The sequence below is a fragment of the Aquarana catesbeiana genome, linkage group LG07, assembly GCF_042186555.1.
Source record: "Aquarana catesbeiana isolate 2022-GZ linkage group LG07, ASM4218655v1, whole genome shotgun sequence".
In the NCBI taxonomy this organism is placed as follows: domain Eukaryota; kingdom Metazoa; phylum Chordata; class Amphibia; order Anura; family Ranidae; genus Aquarana; species Aquarana catesbeiana.
Window position 1 is genome coordinate 219,427,345 of NC_133330.1, and position 20,423 is coordinate 219,447,767.

The 20,423-nt window shown below is 42.4% G+C and overlaps 1 protein-coding gene across 3 annotated transcripts in view; it reads right to left on the reverse strand.

Moving 5' to 3' along the window:
- The window catches only part of AXDND1 (axonemal dynein light chain domain containing 1), a 199,763-nt gene that overhangs the window by 22,951 nt on the left and 156,389 nt on the right, over nt 1–20,423 (reverse strand). The window contains exons 21-22 of one of the 3 annotated variants that reach the window (XM_073593065.1): nt 18,499–18,575; nt 39–124 (exon numbers count right to left, since the gene is read on the reverse strand). The exons of 1 other annotated variant lie outside the window; for it this stretch is intronic. In XM_073593065.1, the coding sequence (XP_073449166.1) occupies nt 18,540–18,575 (36 nt within the window). In that variant the 3' untranslated portion in view covers nt 39–124; nt 18,499–18,539. Of the gene's footprint in view, nt 1–7; nt 125–18,498; nt 18,576–20,423 lie in introns of those variants that run through there. One more of the 3 variants, XM_073593063.1, reaches the window with a different exon arrangement.

Here is a 20,423-nt window from a genome sequence, read left to right on the forward strand (position 1 = left end):
GTGTTACCTCAGGAGTTTTTGTATGTGTTTCTCCCTGAAGGGGTTCTTCTGTAAGTCCCTCATTAACTGTATTTTCTGGCACTTTCTGTGATATTTCCTTTCTGCTAGACATCAGGCTCACATCCTGGAAATATTAACAGCCCATAAAGTTAGAATGCTTGTCATAGTGTCATAAATATTTTGCTGATAAATTTGCTCAAATGTAAGCTATTATGCTATAATCTGCTTGGCTGATTAACTGCCTTATTTAATAAAGTATTGCACAGCTTGATGGAACATGGACATGCTTCTGTATGTTTGAAGAGTTAAAATATAATCAGAGTCCCCCCTTAGATCAGGAGTCCCCCTCCTTAATTAGAATCTCCATTTAGATCAGGAGTCCCCCCTTATTTCAGCATTCCCTTGTAGATCAGTCCTCCTTTAGATGAGAGGTCACCCTTTAGATCAGAAAACCTCCTAGATAATATTTCCTCTTTAGATTAAAGTCCTCCTTTAGATCAGAGCCCCCCCCCCCTTAGATCAGAAACCTCCCTTAGATCAGAGTCCTACATTAGATAAGAATTTCTATTTAGACCAGAGTCCCCTCCTAGATCAAGAGTCTCTTTTAAATCACAGTCTCCTTAGGTGAAAGTCCCCCTTAAATCTGGAGTTCCCTTTTAGATCAGAATCTTCCCTTACATAAGAATCCCCCTTTAGATCAGTGCACCCCCATTAGTTTAGTAACCACCTTTGGATTAGAGTCCCCTTTTGACCAGGCATACCCCCCTTAGGCTAGAACCCCCCTCCTTAGAGCAGTCTTTTTACCTTATGAGGCAGGAACCCTGAAAGCCATAATGCAGGAGCCGAAGTCAGAGGGTGAAGCTGGGAGGTGGAGCAGCTCTGCACAGAGGAAGATTTGTCTTGCTGTGCATGCTAGGAAAGCGGGTCATTGGGTACAAGGATGCCAGCGGTCCTAGCAGCCAATGACGACAAAGAAGATCCTCAATGTGTGCAGTATGTGAGAGCATGGTGAGCCTCATCCCCCTTGACGCCCATGTGCTCTGCACACATTGCACCCATTGAGGATATGCTACTCCTGTCATATGATTTCCTAATGAAGACCACATGCAGCTGTTTTGACACACATTGCATTGGCATTGAATCAACAAGTATGGTGCAGCGCAATATATGACAAACTTATGACTAAACCAAACTTTATATAAAAAATATCATGTCATACGTTTTTAAACCATATACAGCAAGTGATAAGTGAATCAGTATAATCTTTCAATATTTAAAAAAAGAAAATCCCATTCATCAAAAAACAGTCCTTCAAAGCAAAAAAAAATATGTCCAAAATCCCTCATCATATTGTGAGTGCATTTTTAACTTGAATAAATTTTTTTTTTTTTTTTTTTTTTATGGTTCTACACTATGGAGCTTTCTTTTACCTGTGTAATGGCCTGCATTGGAGTCATGTATAGAGAGAGGTGGGAGCCATTGTAATTATATATCAAAAAGTGCTGTTTGACCTCCTATTTGTAGTGAGGTCCATCGCGAAAGGTGTGGGTACATCTGTTGTGGCACAATGGTGGTGTTTCACAAACATATGAAGATTATAGAAGGCATAGTGGAAAACCTTTAAAGACACAGTCACTGTGCTCTCATCTCTTATATAAAAAGAAATGAATACATTTTGTTGTATTTATTATTTGTTTTAAAGGACTGTTTTTTGATGAATGGGACTTTATATAAAGTTAGGGTTTAGTCAGAAGTTTGTCATATATTGCTTAACCTCTTGCTGACCACCCCACATACATATACTGTGGGGCAGCGTCTCCTCTGTGGAGAATTCTGCACTTTCGGGTCCACCGGCGGCCCTCTCCCCCAGTGATTGCACACAGCGGGAGCCAATCAGCGGGTCTGGCAGACCCGATATCCGCCGATCGTTCCTGAAAGAGGCCTAGGTAAACAAGGCAGATCGCCAGTCTGTTAATAGGGAAGACAGAGATCATATGCTAAGCAGGAACACGGATCTTTGCCTTTCCACGGTTAAAGCACCCCCCACACAGTTAGCAAGCACTGCCTAGGGAAACATTTAACCCTTTCATCGCCCCTCCTGATGTTAACCCCTTCCCTGCAAGTGTCATTAGTACAAGTGTCATTAGTACAGTGACAGCGCATATTTTTTATCACTGATCACTGTAATAATGTCCCTGGTCCCCAAAAAAGCATCAAAAGTGTCACTTAGTGTCCGATTCGTCCAGCTATAAGTTGCTGATGGCCGCCATTACTAGTAATAAATGAATAAAAACTCCATAAAAATATCCCATCGTTTTTAGACGCTATAACTTTTGCACATACCAGTCAATATACGTATATTGGGATTTTTTTTTTTTTTTTTTTAACCAAAAATATGTAGCAGAATACATATTGACCTAAATTGACGAAGAAATTAGATTTTTTTATTGGATGTGTTTTATAGCAATAAGGAAAATATTTTTTTTTTTTTTTTTTTTTTAATTGTTAGTCTTTTTTTGTTTAAAGTGAAAAAAATAAAAACTGAAGAGGTGATCAAATACCACCAAAAGAAAGCTCTATTTGTAGGAAAAAAAAGGGCATCAATTTTATTTGGGTACAGCGTTGCAGAATCGCGCATTCGTCAGTTAAAGTAACGAAGTGCCGCATGACCAGAAGTGAGCCGCGGCAGACGCATTGGGAAAGCGCTCCGACGATCCTGCAATATCCATGCATCTGCTTGTCCGGAGAGCATTCCTACTGTCACAGATAGTTTATCTGCCTCCCCTACATCGGTCCTGACCTGTATTTTTCATCCTGCCTGCCTGATCGCTGGATAAATCAGGCCGTTGCAACACCTGCTGGCCCAGAGAGCATTCCTGCTTGCACAGATGGTACATTGGTATCCCCTGCTCTGGTCCTGCTCTGTATTTTTGAGTCTGCCTGAGTGATTCCTGGTTTAATCTGGTTGCTGCCATCTTGCAGCCTCCTGTGCCTATCTGAGCCTCAACTAGTCCAGAACACCTATCCAGTGGCCCGGAAGTTTCACCTGCCCTCTAGCCTGATTGTGGGTGTTGTCTGGACAGGTGACTTTGAATAACTGCCCCGGCTACCAATAGCTTGGTCTTTATAGTCTACCACCATCTTGACTATCTCCTGTGCACCCTGTAAGGCAGGGGTATCCAAACTTTTTTCAAAGAGGGCCAGATTTGATGAAGTGAACATTGTGAGGGCCAACCATTTTGCCTGACATTCTTTGAACCATTAAAATTCGGTCTAAGTGTGTTCGTTCGAGCATTAATACACTGCTCAACAAGAATTCTCTTGCCTTTGTCGCGCTCGTTCCCGACACACAGACGAATGCTCTGCTCTTTAGGGGTACCGTTAATTCTCAGTGCAATTAAAAAAAAAAAAGGTTGGTGACTTCTTTCCCTGCATTTTTGTGGGTAGGGAAGCCCATTGAAATTAATGGGCTGCCCTACACGTAGCACACAGCCACACAGATGTGAACCAAGGGCTTGTTCACATGTCAGGTTGGAGGGGCAGTAAAACCACATGATTAAGCTGTTTTTACCACCCCCAACTTCTCCCCTTTAGCTGCAGAGGGAGCAGCTGGGGGTGTACACATGCTGTGGCTGCAGCTGGAGGTATACCCAGGCTGAATGGGGCTGCACTGCAACTATCCCGCAACTGTGTGCATTGCACGGTTGCGGTATAGTGATGCTGCATTTACGGGCTTAAAACAGGTGGTGAGGAGGCAACATAATGCCTCTTTACCGCCTGTCAAATGCCTCTGAAAAGCGATCTGTGCATGGATTGCTTTTCAAGCCCTACAAAAGCAGTTCTGATCGTACAGGAAATGGGGGGGGCAGATTAAAAGTAACATACACGCATACATACACACAGACACATACACACACATACAGACAAATGCACACACATACAGACACATGCATACACATACATACAGGCACATGCACACGCACATACATACAGACATACATACAGACACATGCACACACATACATACAGACACATGCACACACACACATACAGACACATGCACACACACATACAGACACATGCACACACACACATACAGACACACATACACACACACATACAGACACATACACATACGGACACATGCACACACACACATACAGACACATGCACACACACATACAGACACATGCACACACACACACATACAGACACATGCACACACATACAGACACATGAATAAAGCCCTTTTAAAACTAATCTAGATTCAATCACAGTACTGTACCTTTCCAACTTCCTCATTTAGCCGGGTACTGCACTGTAGGGGGAAGCAGAGAGCACAGCACACTCCCCTACACTTTACTTTCACTTTTGAGGCTGACGGATCTTCTCACAGTGCCGATGTACAGTTCTGCAGGGGATCGGGCTCATCTGACAGCCCTGATCCTGCGGCACACTGGCTGAGAAAGGCTGGTTTAAATAACCAGGTGGGCCGTTCAAAACCAGACCGCGGACCGCAATTGGCCCGCGGGCTGGACTTTGGACATGCCTGCTGTAAGGCATCCATCCTGGTGAGGACCCTCCCCTACATAGTGGTCTCCCTAGCTGCCTGGCCTTCCTGCAGATGCCCTCAAAGAGCAGGTCCACAAAATCTGCCACACCCAATCAGCCACCGCAGACTTCATCCACACGGCCTGACACAATTCTGGTCAGCAAGCTCCAGGCATTGGTGGTTGAGCTGGAAATGGAATCAGGGGAGGTCCCAGCGGCAGCAATGCCGGTGTTCTGTCAGGATAATAGAGCAGCGATTCTAGCAGCAATTTGTCAGAAACCATGAATCAGACTAAGACAGAAGTACAGTTAAATCACACTTGTTTAATAATAAAAATGAAAAGGTAAACAGAGTAAACGTAATCAAAACATAGCCAGAGTTCAGGAACTGGAACGGATAGACAAGCCAAAACATCAGGGAGCCAGAGATGAGCGTAGTAGAAAAGCAAGCACGATCTGGAGCCAGAAGGAATGACAGCCAAGCAAGTCTTTAACAGGAACACAGGAGAGCGTCTCTAGAGATGTGACCAAGGCGAAGCCAGAGATCATCTGGGCTGGACGGCTTAAGTAGGCAGGACTGACGAGCAGGATATCATCAACAGGTGAGTCACTGTGGAGAGAAAAGAGCTGGCAATTAGCCAACAGCTGAGTGGCCAACTTTAAGAAGGAAGGGCTGAGCCCAGCCCTGACACAATTGAACAAAGCAAAATCTTTATGCTTGTGCGGATAGATCATCTTACTGAAGAATATAACCTTATGCGGAATGATCGACAAAATAAGGGGAAGGCCGACCTAAACTGAGTCCAGAATATTGGCCACTGAGGATCTTACCACCACTCACGCAACCACCATAGCAGATTTACAACGCACAGTGCAGGCCCTTGTTGCCAAGTCAGATGACGCTGAGAACAGGTCATGGTGCAATAATATTTGAGTCCTAGGTCTCCCTGAAGGAGAAGAAGGTGATCGTCTGGCAGAATTTGTTGAGCAGTTTTTCAAGAACCCCCTAGGCCTCGCGGAAGTTCCCCCAACATATGTGGTTGAAAGAGCCCCATAGGGTGCCCACAGGTCGAGTCTTTTCCAGGACTAATCCTAGACCCTTTTTGGTCCGCTTTCTCAACTACAGAGATAAGGACAGGATCCTTTTGGAAGCCAGCAAACATACACTTCAATATGGTAATGCCTCCTTTCTACTTTTCCCATATTTCTCGGATGAATTGCAGCAAAAGAGGAAAATCTTCAATGATGTGTGCAGGAGGCTCCGGGAAAAGAATATTAAGTACAGCATGCTCTACCCCAGCCGCCTTCAAGTCCAGCATGATGGGGCAGTTTGCTTCTTTGACAATCCTGCGGACGCTGACGACTGGTTGACCACCTTGTGGTGAGAATCGCACTCGACTTGGGGCTCAGGTCTGCTCCTTCTTTATGCTGGACGTGACAATGACACTACAACCCCTATACGCTTCCTGTTGCCCATAAATTTAAATGTTTCCGAACGTTTTCCCGAATGCAGGGCTTAGCGTGGTTGGCATGGTCCAGTTAACTTATGGGGATTGTAGTGATCTGGAGTGATTTTCCAGGATGTTTCTGTGCTTCCCCTCTCCTAACTTGATGCTTTCAATATGTTCACCTTTGCAGTACCCTCCCTTTTGGATTCACCAGGTGCACGGATCTTTTTCATAGTCTGAATGAATATTCTCACAATACCTGTCCTATCTTAATGGGACTACCTTGTGTACAACCTTGAATTTACTTTACACCCACTCCCCTCGGTTTCACCCTTCTTTGAAGCAGCAAGAGGAGAACTACTTCTCCCGACTCCCCTGGAGTAATCTTGAGATGAAGGTTTGGTTAACCGTTAAGGGTATAAAACTGACTGGAACTGTTGTTGGGGGTCACCAGTCAGTAGGGAGTTTGTTTCCCCCCCCCCTTTTTTTTGTTATGAGGTCGGTGGATCATCTGGGAAGAGTTTTCTACTGGATCTCCCTTTGAGACACTTCGACTGTTAAGCAGACTTTCACTTTAGTTTTGGGTCTCAAATTGCCTATGCCAGGTTATGTTGGGGTTTGTGATAGTATAAAAAATTATTGCGCTAGTCATATAAAGGAAAAGTGAGCTGCCAGCACCAGCAGTAAGACTAATTGCATATTAAGTGTAGAGAAAAAAGTGCGTTTAATGTGCCCCACATATGCACCTAGGGCAAAAGTGAGCACAATAAATGGTTGTGCTGAAAAGTGCAAAAAACTACTCAAAGATATTTGAAAGTGTTTTTTAAAAGTGGATATTATGTGAACCAAAAATAAACCCAATGGGATCACAAATGTCAAAAGGTCAAATGACACCGCATGATCTATTAACACTTTCATATGACTTTATAATCTATTAATACTTTCCTATAACAAATATATATAGCAACCAATAACAGGTGTGATGTTATATCAGAAAGAGGAATATGCATATAAACTTTAAACTCAATGAGACAGTGCAAGAGTCCATTGAAAAGTCAACAGCATAGTAGATTCATCTAACACAACCCAGGAAGACATGGATCACAGATGTTGGCAAGTCTCTAAAGCATGCAGGGTGATTTTCACACACGGTACCCAGGACTGTGCTCCCAACACTCAGGGGAGGGGTGGGTACTCGCCGTAAGATGTGGACACACACGCCAGCGGCGGTGGGTCAAACAGGTATGGGCGGAGGTCAGGATCCCAAGCCACAAACTCCTATAGTTGGACTGGTGTAAGCGTACACTTTCAGCATTCTCACCGGACAGCAATCCAGGAAACAAGGACTTAACCACGATATTCCTGGTACATGTAGTTCTCCTCCCGTCAGGGAAAAATAAGGATCATGAAAGAAAAAAAGGAAGGCTTCGACATAGCGCAGATCAAAACAACGTATGATATTTATTGATAATAAATTGGTACAAACATTAGTCAAGATGCGTACAAAAATGTGATCACAAAAACTAGTAAAACAGGCGCCGTGTATGGTGCCTAGCAGGCTATGTACCCGACGCATTTTGTCCAATGGGAAGTTGCCTGGGGTATGAGCCTGCTGTTGCTGTCACACACTGCGCTATATATCAACAATAATGACTTAATTAGACAAAAATTTAAATGTAATAATAGCCCAGCTCAGCAGATGGCGTGTGTTACTCCCCTTGCTTTGACTACCCAATCCTGGGAGCTTAGCGTCGGGATCACATCATTACGACACATGGCATGCATTGCAAGCCTCGCTTCCGCTCACCAATCACGCGTGCGTTGGTCTAGGCTACGCAACCTTTGTCAGATGGTGTGCATTACTCCCCTCGCTTTAACTCACCAATCTTGGGAGTTTGGCGTCAGGGTCACGTCATCACGACACATGGCGTGCACATCATACCTTGCTTCCACTCGCCGGTCACGCATGCGTTGTAGAACGAGCATCATTGCCTGGGCGGCGTTGTAATCAACATCCTAATAATGGCTGTGGGTGCATGAATGGCAATACATCAAGGGGACGCACACTAGGGCGTGATAGGTCAATGCCGTTAACTACGTCATGACTCAAATCAAACTAGCCCAGCTCGTGTGTATCTCCAACTAGCAAATAAATGGATGTATAGCAAAACTTGCGGCCAACACATAGTCACATCAAATAACGACCAGTAATGCAACTCGAGGGAAGATGTTATGAGCAACACTGGTTATACAATTGGTCATGTACCACAAAATGAAACAAATATTCGTAATCTCTAATATTATACAGTATCGTCATGGCCATGTATAAATACTTGAAACATACAAATGTAAAAAATGGCAATAGATAAAAAAAAATCATAATACATGGATAAAGGGCTAAAAAAAGGTAATCAACAGGATTAAAAAAAAAATATATTTTTTTAAGCTTTGTTGATAAAAGCATTAATGTCCCAGTCGATATTCATTCCATAGGGTGAATAAGATCTAAGCTGGTGTATACAGAATGTCTCTAAACGTGAAACACCTTGTAGACAAGACTCGCCCCTTCAATGAGGGACGAATTTATCTATGATCTGGAATTTTGTACCTAATGGGTTCTTATTGTGGTGATGGAGGTAATGTCTGGATACACATGATTGCTGCGGCCCTTTTTAATACTGGCGATATGTTCGTTTACCCTGACTGAAAATGATCTGATGGTCCATCCCACATATTGCTTTTTGCAAGGGCAAGTTATCAAATAGACAATATGTAGGGTGGCACAGGTGGTAAAATGCTTCATCTGGTAAGTTACAGAAGTAGAAGTAAACTCAAATGACTCAGACTTCCTCCTCCCGCATGCATTATGCATACATACGTTATACAGAAATTAGTGTAGCGCTGAATAATGAAACCAAACGAATGGAAACATCTGTGCATGAAACTAAAAAGAACAAACACACAGTGAAAAGACTAAGGACAATGAATCACTAGCTCTCAGTAATGGTGAAGGTACAGTAAGTGTGAACCCATTATAATACATAAAAAATATGTTCAAATATTGGAATGTGAATATGCAAAACTAAAAAAAACAAAAGATGGAACACAAGTGTGAATACACAAGCAAAAAATGCCAATGTCCAAATGCCAAAGTCACAAGCAATGAACACTAATGTCCAAACAAGTGCGTGCGGGGAAATCAACTTCCGGATGGGGTGTTGACATGTAATCCGAGTGAACCGATCAGATGCCTATGTACACTTCAAGGAATGCTCAGATGAAAAGTTGGGTACTCTTACCGAATACGGTGGACATTATATAGATGAGTGGTGCTGCGCTAGTCCTATATGTAAAACCTAAAGTGGTTTAAATATTGATCAAAGTTTGTATCACCAAAGTATATATAAATGATAAAAGGTATTAGAAAACTAGTAGGATAGCTCCTACAGGTGATGCGTCTCACTGGACTAAATAAAAATAATAAGGGTCTAAGCAAATAAAAATATGCGTATTACAAACTTGGATTACCATAATAAATATCCAATTCAACGTGAGTGGCAAAGGACAATTTTAAATAAAGTGCACCGTGATTTAGGCTATATACATATACAGTCCAAAAGTGACAGTGTGCATTGTGCAAACAGTGTGCATAATATAAATGGCTAGACCTCTAATTGCATCTAATGAACAAAACTTCATATAAAGTTCAAAATGTGCAAAAAACTCCAGAAATCAATACAGTAATTAATATCCCAAAAAAATAAAGGTATATATAATGGAAAGGGATTTCACACAAGAGAAATGTCCTTTTTAAATGAAATCTGTGACAGCAATGTGCTAGCATGCACATGTGGCAGTTAAAGTGCTGGTGAATCAAATCTCGTGCATCTTCGTGTGCAGACACTTCAGTGGGTAGTGGCCCCTTACCTTAAAGTAATGGGGCAACAGCATATGACCAAAAGAGCTCTTTTTCTCATCCACCTAGGGGCTCCTGCGCATCCCTCACCGTCCTAGGATAAGGTTCCCTCGGATGTAATGCGGGGGGGTGTTTTAAGGATAATAGAGCAGAAAAGAACCCAATAGTGTAATTCCGTTTACTTAGGTAACTTGTTTTTATTAGGCAAAAGCAGGTACTCACATTAGCAATTGAGAAAGACAATGATTGTATCCAACGAGCGGCGAGCTCGTATGCTTCTCACAGTGTGTACAGACGGGATAGGCTGTCAACCAAATAAGGTTTAATGTAGATAAAAATATACAGCGCAATGTAGGATATATAAAATAAAATTGATCACAAAATGTAAAATATGGATAAAAAGCAATGTGGGAAGCAAAAAGATGCTGGCCCGACGTGTTTTGACTCCATGGGTCTTCAACAGGGGCATGGACTCAAATGACTCAGACTTCCTCCTCCTACATGCATTATGCATACATACGTTGCATTTGCGACAAGGATAATATCCTTTGAGATTGTGGAAAAAAGAAGGTCTGGTTGGGAGATCGATGACATTTGGGGCGATTTGGCCCCTCAAGGATGGGGCTCCTCTATAAATGACTCCAGTACGATCGGGGAGGGCAGGGCCTTACACCCGGTCATTCTTGAGTATCTTCCAATGGCGATTAAAAATATCTTTTATTTGGGGGCGTGGCTAGCCGCGGAACGAGATGGCCGCACTGTGAGGGAGCTCCGTAATCACGGACACCCCTGAGCGACTAAAAAAGCAACACAGAAGCCCTGGAAACATAACTCGACTCCGGAAAGCGGCAGGAATAAACAGAGAATGTCGGCGAAACTAAAAACAAGAGAGGGGCCCTGCAAATTAAGTGAATTCCTCAGACCGGCCGAGATACAGAGGAACAAAGATGGCGCTGGCTCCTCCTTCTCTCATTACAGTACAGGACATAATGCTGCAGACTCAGGAGAGGAAGAGAATACACACAGTGTAGTGATTAGACTCTGCGCCAAAAACTAGAAAAAAACTAAATAGTAGAATTAAGCTGCTCCCCTGATTTGGACAAAGTGGATAAATACAAGTGATAGTAGATAGAGGGCGCTAGTAAAATAGCTGGTGGTGATATCAATATTATTATACTAATTATGCAGTTACCATAAATAGAAAGCTATAGGAGTAAATCACCAAGAGTGGTCAAAACATATTAGATTACAAAATATATATATATCAATCAATCACAAAAATAAAGAATATGTGCAAAATAAAATAAAGTCCCAATTGAGAAGAAAACAATTCTATTGTAGGCAGAGTGGTCTTCTAGGTATAGAATCTTCTATGTAGATGTGGGAATTCCTTCCCCAAGTAAAAAAATGGCACCCCACTGTGCTGAGTATAAAGTCTGCTTACCAGATGCAATTGACTTCTTTAATTAAAAAGAATGTCATAGATTGTGTCTGCTCACACATGGAGACTGGAGATCAATTGGAAAGCTTCCTCCCCAGATTATTAGACATGGGATATATAAAAGACAATAGAATTGTCCATAGCGTAATACAGTTTATTAAAAGAGATTAATCGTTTGTTTAGATCTAAATTGTTTTTTGACAAACGATTCATCTCCTCATGTATGTACATCCACCTTTTATAGCCTCTCTGGTTCTCCCATTATAGCAATTAGATACACCCTTAACCACTTCAGCCCCGGAAAGATTTACCCCCTTCCTGACCAGAGCACTTTTTACAATTCGGCACTGCGTCGCTTTAACTGCTAATTGCGCGGTCATGCAATGCTGTACCCAAACTAAATTTGTGTCCTTTTCTTCCCACAAATAGAGCTTTCTTTTGATGGTATTTAATCACCTCTGCCATTTTTATTTTTTGCGCTATAAACGGAAAAAGACCGAAAATTTTGAAAAAAAATGATATTTTCTACTTTTTGTTATAAAAAAAATCCAATAAACTCAATTTTAGTCATACATTTAGGCCAAAATGTATTCGGCCACATGTCTTTGGTAAAAAAAATGTCAATAAGCGTATATTTATTGGTTTGCGCAAAAGTTATAGCGTCTACAAACTAGGGTACATTTTCTGGAATTTACACAGCTTTTAGTTTATGACTGCCTATGTCATTTCTTGAGGTGCTAAAATGGCAGGGCAGTACAAACCCCCCCCAAATGACCCCATTTTGGAAAGCAGACACCCCAAGGAAATTGCTGAGAGGCATGTTGAGCCCATTGAATATTAATTTTTTTTTGTCCCAAGTGATTGAATAATGACAAAAAAAAAAAAAATTTACAAATAGTTGTCACTAAATGATATATTGCTCACACAGGCCATGGGCATATGTGGAATTGCACCCCAAAATGCATTCGGCTGCTTCTCCTGAGTACGGGGATACCACATGTGTGGGACTTTTTGGGAGCCTAGCCGCGTACGGGGCCCCGAAAACCAAGCACCGCCTTCAGGATTTCTAAGGGCATAAATTTTTTATTTCACTCCTCACTACCTATCACAGTTTTGAAGGCCATAAAATGCCAAGATGGCACAAACCCCCCCCCCCCCAAATGACCCCATTTTGGAAAGTACGCACCCCAAGCTATTTGCTGAGAGGCATGGTGAGTATTTTGCAGCTCTCATTTGTTTTTTCTTTTTTCAATTTTCAAAACTTTGTGACAAAAAGTGAGGTCTGCAAAATACTCACTATACCTCTCAGCAAATAGCTTGGGGTGTCTACTTTCCAAAATGGGGTCATTTGGGGGGGTTTTGTGCCACCTGGGCATTCCATGGCCTCCGAAACTGTGATAGGCAGTGAAGAGTGAAATCAAAAATTTACGCCCTTAGAAAGCCTGAAGGCGGTGCTTGGTTTTTGGGGTCCTGTGCGCGGCTAGGCTCCCAAAAAGTCCCACACATGTGGTATCCCCGTACTCAGGAGAAGCAACAGAATGTATTTGGGGTGTAATTTCACATATTCCCGTGGCATGTTTGAGCAATATATCATTTAGTGACAACTGCAAAAAAAAAAAAAAAAAAATGTGTCTCTTTCCCGCAACTTGTGTCACAATATAAAATATTCCATGGACTCGACATGCCTCTCAGCAAATAGGTTGGAGTGTCTACTTTCCAAAATGGGGTCATTTGGGGGGGTTTTGAACTGTCTTGGCATTTTATGCACAACATTCAGAAGCTTATGTCACACATCATGCACTCTTCTAACCACTTGAAGACAAAGCCCTTTCTGACACTTTTTGATTACATGAAAAAATTATTTTTTTTTGGCAAGAAAATTACTTTGAACCCCCAAACATTATATATTTTTTAAAGCAAATGCCCTACAGATTAAAATGGTGGGTGTTTCATTTTTTTTTCACACAGTATTTGCGCAGCGATTTTTCAAATGCATTTTTTGTGGAAAAAACACACTTTTTTAAATTTTAATGCACTAAAACACACTATATTGCCCAAATGTTTGATGAAATAAAAAAGATGATCTTAGGCCGAGTACATGGATACCAAACATGACATGCTTTAAAATTGCGCACAAACAGTGGCAACAAAATTAATACATTTTTAAAAGCCTTTAAAAGCCTTTACAGGTTACCACTTTAGATTTACAGAGGAGGTCTACTGCTAAAATTACTGACCTTCGTGGTGATACCTCACATGCATGGTGAACTTGCTGTTTACATTTGACGCCAGACCGACGCTTGCATTCGCCTTAGCGCGAGAGCAGGGGGGACAGGGGTGCTTTTTTTTTTTTTTATTTATTTTTTTTTGCTTTTTTATCTTATTTTTAAACTGTTCCTTTCATTTTTTTTTTTTAAATCATTTTTATTGTTATCTCAGGGAATGTAAATATCCCCTATGATAGCAATAGGTAGTGACAGGTACTCTTTTTTGAAAAAATTGGGGTCTATTAGACCCTAGATTTCTCCTCTGCCCTCAAAGCATCTGACCACACCAAGATCGGTGTGATAAAATGCTTCCCCAATTTCCCAATGGTGCTGTTTACATCCGGCGAAATCTAAGTCATAAAATGCTCGTAGCTTCTGGTTTCTTAGGCCATAGAGATGTTTGGAGCCACTCTGGTCTCTGATCAGCTCTATATCACCGGCTGCATTCTCAGGTTCCCTGTTGAGACAGGAGAGCCAGAGAAAAACACGGAAGACGGTGGGGGGGGGCATTCCCTCCCACTGCTTGTAAAAGCAGTCTAGAGGCTAATTAGCCGCTAGGATTGCTTTTACATGAAAGCCGACCGCTGGCTGAAAAGAATGATACCAAGATGATACTTAAACCTGCAGGCATCATTCTGGTATAACCACTCAAAGTCGTGAATGGCGTACCTGAAGACAAAAAAATGGTTAACAATAAAGCACAGTAAACGGTAAAGTATAAAAAATTGCATACCTGAAAAGCAAACATGGTAAAACATAATAACAATAAAACATTGCAGAATAGAATACAGTAAAAAAGAGCAGAACAATAGAGAGAGAGAGAACAATAAACTGACAACTATTTTTTTTTTTATTTTATATTTTTGTTTGTGTTTTTTTTTTTTTTTTTTTTACACTTTTTTTTGTAACTGTAACTTTTATAACGGTAACCGGTTCCAGGTTCGGGTCTCTCAAAATGCGATGGCATCTTGGGAGACCCTGTGAAAGTGTGCCTAGTCTGTGCAATGCTGTACCCTACGCTAATACTCAACTAGTGAATGGTAGCGTTCAAAACATTCACCAATGCAAAGACCAGGATTGTCAGGACAGGAGGGACAATAATAGCGGGTGTCACGCCTATATCCACGCTTGCTGCAGACACAACATCTTTTTTGGGGGGGTTCGTTGGGTAGGGGTACTCGGGAGGACATAAAAATGCCTCTCATGCAGCCGACTGCATTTGGTTGGGGATGTGAATGGGGGAAATACGGGTGCTGCAGAAGTGGTGGGTTCCCAATTAGGATTGGCGAATGCAGCAGGAAGGGCATTATGGGCACGACGGGCCTGTGTTTGTCTTCTTGGTGGCAGCGGGACACTACTTGTGCTTGCCACCTCTCCAGCTTGAACTGCACTTATGGGACTCGCCACGTCACCAAGTGTTACTGCAGTGCTGGTTTGACAACGTACGGGGTGTACTAGGCCGCTGGTGCTTGCCAGTTCACCAAAACGCTACCAAAAAAACTGTTAGCAATCGCAGGGATCAGGCCTGACTCTGCGAATGCTGCAGTTATGCGTTTAGTGTTTTGTAAGTGACAGTGATCGATCGATACTGCACTTGGGTGGGCTGGGCTTGGCCAGGCGGAGGGGCAAAACGCAGGTGCTAGCAGATATCTGGGCTGATCCTGCTAACACTGCATTTTTGGGAACCCTAAACTGCTGGGGACGCTAGTATAGATCTGATCGGATCAGATATTGATCCGATCAGATACTATACCACTAAGGGAGGTGTACAGTGCAAGCGTGGGTGTTAGCGGTACTGGCACTAACCTGACGCTGCTTGGGGCTAGTGCTTGCCAGTTCACCAAAACGCTACAAAAAAAACTGTTAGCGATCGCAGGGATCAGGTCTGACTCTGCGAACGCTGCAGTTATGCGTTTATTGTTTTGTAAGTGACAGTGATCGATTGATACTGCACTTGGGTGGGCTGGGCTGGGCTCGGCCGGGCGGAGGGGCAAAACGCAGGTGTTAGCAGGTATCTGGGCTGATCCCGCTAACACTGCGTTTTTGGGAACTCTAAACTGCTGGGGACGCTAGTATAGATCTGATCGGATCAGATATTGATCCGTATAGATACTATACCACTAAGGGAGGCGTATGCTGCGTGCGTGGGTGTTAGCGATACTGGCTCTAATCTTACGCTGCCTGGGGCGACGCATATCACCGCCGGGTGATCAGGGGGCTAAACCTTTATTCGGTAATAAACGGCGGGTGCCCTGACACTATAAAAAATAAACGGACTAACCAGCATCACCCGTAACGGTTATACGGTGATCACTGGTGAAAGGGTTAACTAGGGGGCAACCTTTACTAGATAGTATATGGGGGTCCCTGACGCTATAAAACACTGACGGCGAACCTAAATATTTACGTCCCTAACTAGCGTTACCAGCGACACTAATACAGCGATCAGAAAAATGATCGCTTAGCGACACTGGTGACGGGGGGTGATCAAGGGGTTAAAACTTTATTAGGGGTGTTAGGGGGGTACCCTAGACCTAAAGGGGGCTAACACTAACTGTCCCACCACAGGAACTGTCACAAACTGACACCATGCAGTAATCAGGAAAAAAAAAATAAATAAAATAAAACCTGCTTGGTGTCAGTGTGACAGGGAGGGGGGAGGGGTGATTGGGGGGGATCGGGGGTGTAATGTATGCCTGGCATGTTCTACTGTGTTGTGTTTTACACTTACTCAGATGTCTTCTCTCCTCGGCGCCGGAACGGAAACTGCCGAGCCGAGGAGAGATGACATCACATCCTCTGCCTCTGTGTACTATACAGAGGCAGGGGATGTTTCTCATTGGCTGGGAGCGATCGCGAGGGGGGGGGCCACAATCGGATGGCCTCCCCCTCGCCTCTCAACGCTCCCAGACAAATGCTGACCGCCGCTGGCACCGGGGGGGGTCCAATTGGACCCCCCGCCCGCGGGAAGGCAATCACATACCAGGTACGTGATTTTGCCTGCCCGTGCCATTCTGCTCACGTATATAGGCGTGAGGCGGTCGGCAAGTGGTTAATAGGGTGCTTCTATTTTACAAATATTTTTACTACTAGATAGGGATTGTTTTATTAGATTCATTGTGTTCAACGGACATTTGATATATGTAATCATGTACACATGAGTAATATAAGCGAACTCAATACTGCGATTGTATGTATTAGAAATATAAGTGGCCATGAATGTGAACCGTCACTGTGGCTGCATAATAAAAGTCCCCTTCACTCTTCGCTATAAATGTGTTTTCAAATTGAACGTTTTTCTTTTCTCTCAACTATGGTATAACAATTTATTCGATGCACCTAAGATTTTAACCATAAATTACTGAACAAATTTAGTGCACATAAATGTTTTCCTAGCCGTAAGCAATTCATTTGCATTACGACCATATAATACCATCTTCCCTTGTGTGTAATCATCACGCCCACTAGCCTGTCCCTTTCCACTACAAAGGACATGTCTCCCAGTGACCAAGGTGTGCTTCCTGAAGACGTTATTACGAAACGTACCTCGGAGCGGTACCTGGTCACGCTACTTTACGTCATATCCGGTCTCCCTGGTTGATGCTATCGACGGGTGGAACGCACGCCAACCACGGAGGTGGTACATGGCATCCATGCACAGCCCTAACACCGACAAGCTAGCAGCCCCAGTGCCGGGTAGGCACCAGCAAATGTAAGAGGCCATTTGGCTATGTTTTATTATTATTTATTATTATTATACAGGATTTATATAGCGCCAACAGTTTACGCAGCGCTTTACAACATTAGGGCAGACAGTACAAGTACAATACAATTCAGTTCAATACAGGAGGAATCAGAGGGCCCTGCTCGTTAGAGCTTTTAATCTCTCTTAATAAACTGTATTACGTTATGGACAATTCCATTGTCTTTTATATATCCCATGTCTAATAATCCGGGGAGGAAGCTTTCCAATTGATCTCCTGTCCCCATATGTGAGCAGGCACAATCCTGCACAAGTGCTCTATGATTTTCTTTTTAATTACAGAAGTAAATTGCATCTGGTAAGCAGACTTTATACTCAGCACTGTGGGGTGCTGTTTTTTTCTTGGTGAAGGAATTCCCACTCTCTACATAGAAGATTCTATACCTAGAAGACCACTCTGTCTACAATAGAATTGTTGTTTTCTTCTCAATTGGGACTTTATTTTATTTTTCAAATACACACCGTGGACTGCAGTGTCACAACAACCTGGAATCACAAGCTGAAATCACAAGTCCTCTCAGACAGAAGAGAAGGATTTCTTCTGCTGAAGGTACAGTAATGAACCCCTACAAGATATTAACTATATATCAGATAACAATCCATATGATGAAAAGCTGAATGCAATTCCCACAGCAGGGCAATCCATACTGGATTCTACAATAAAAGATATGATAATTTCCCTAAGCGGTGCATTACAACATGATATGTTAAATTTCATGCAGAAATCTTAAATGGAAATTGATGTAATAGGGGAAAGGGTGGACTATGTAGAAACTAAACTGTGTGAATTTACATCTGCTCACAATGAAATGGTTGATTCTCACTTTGAGTTGGAAGATGAAGTTAAACAACTCAGAATGAAAATGGTAGATTTAGAGGATCACATCAGACACAATAATGTGAAGTTCAGAGGTATACCCAAAACATTAAACCGCCAGAATTGAAACGTTTTCTTAAAGATATGATAACAAAGCTAATTCCATCAATCCCACATCAGGAATTGGAAATCGACAATGCACACAGATCCGTCTCACATTCCATAAAATTACCAAGAGACGTCAGAATCAGAATACACTTTTATGAGGTAAAAGATCAACTAATCTAATACACACCTCGTCATTCCCCACTTCCCGATCCGTATGCGGGTATCATTTTATATTCTGATCCATGACAAGCGATGATCTTGACACTGCAAAAAACCTAAATTCAATTAACATGATCCTACGGAATCACAGCATAATCTACAAATGGGGATTTCCAACAAAAATACTCGTAGTTCATAAATGACATGTTGCTGTTTTTGGAATCGATAATTCCTCAAATATCAATCATCCAGGGTCTTTAAAGCTCAGGGATCCAGATAATTGGTCTATTCCGTGTTTTTCCTTGTAACCCCTGGAAATGAGTACAAGGTCAATGCACACTGGAGTTGCCCGACGACTCTTTAATTTTTTCCATTTTCTTATGTTTGAGGTAAATTACTTTTTTTTCTTTTCTCCAATGACACTTATAACTGTTATATGGTCCAACACCTCTACCTACTGGAAGAAGATCATAACTACATCAAGTCCAACTCTCTCAAAACTCATCTATATATAAGGCTAATGACACTCTTCAACAAACGTACACAAACTTCCAATGCATCTTAAACGTTTTTCACTAAAATGTAAAGGGACTAAACAGTCCTTAGAAAAGAAGAGCTTTATGGACGGATGTCCTAAAATATGAATGTGACATCATCTGCATCCAGGAGTCCCATTTTGCATTGGACTGTGCACCCAAATTTAGCCATCACAAATACCCTCAAACTTTCTCAACCAGCTGCAAAAAAAAAAAAAAAAGGAGTGATTACGGCAATTAAAGACGCTGTCTCTTTCAAGCTTATTAACCTGAAAACCAACACCCAAGGCAGATACATAATTTTGGTGGCTTCAATTGACAACGTAATCTATACAATTGTAAACATCTATGCTCCTAATAAAAATCCTCACCAATTCATCAGAAAATTCATCAAGAAAGCACGTAAAATACAGGAAGGAACTCTCATCTTTTGTGGCGACTTCAACGCACCAATGGACCCTGCTATGGACACTTCCAAGAAAGGAATCATTACTAGAAGAGGTCTATCTTCCATTTTTTCCTCAGAAGACATGTACGACATCTGGAGATGTTTGCACGCAACGGAAAAAGACTATACATTCTTCTCACATGTGCATAAATCATATTCTAGATTAGATTATTTCATTGCCGACAAACTTCTGCCAAAGATCACAAAAGCCTGCATCCACAACATAACTTGGTCCTATCACAACTGAAATCAACCAAGGTCTACCTTGCTCTAATAACTACCTCTGGAGAAACAACACCTTTGTTCTTTCGCAGGAGAAACACTTGTCGGTGCTGAAAAAAAAACTAGAAGAATTTTTTGTAATATATGATAAAGAACCGATAAATAGCACTACTCTGTGGTGTACCCATAAAGCTTATGTTAGATGCTTCCATATACAGGTAGCAGCCAGGAAAAAAAAAAAACGAAAACTAATATGTTAAATAATATCCTAAATGACATAACCAAATTAGAAGAACTACACAAAAAAAAACCCCAGGCAGGGCCGGACTTACCATTGGGCTTGACTGGGCTCAAGCCCATGGGCCCCGCCCATTTATGTTTTAAAAACAGCAGTGACTCACACTGGTCCTCACTTGGCTGCAGCGCTGCTCTGCCCAAGTCTCTCTGTCTCATCAGCCGATCAGCGGCGCAGAGAGAGAGAGACTCTAATGTGTAATTACGCAGGAGGAGCCTGGAGGTGGGTGGAGCTGCGCTGTTGGCTTGGCAACCCTGCATTTGTTGCTAGCGCCTGGGCCGTCTGGTGTCTAGCAACGAGTGACGTCATTGAGTCAGTCACTTCGGACTCGGAGTCTCAGACTCGGAGCCGACGTGACAGGAGCTGCCTGGAGCGGAGGAGCCTGCCTAAGTGTATCTGTCTTTCCCGGGATGATAGGCAGTTGTTGCTGCAGTCTGGCACTGTGTGGCAGA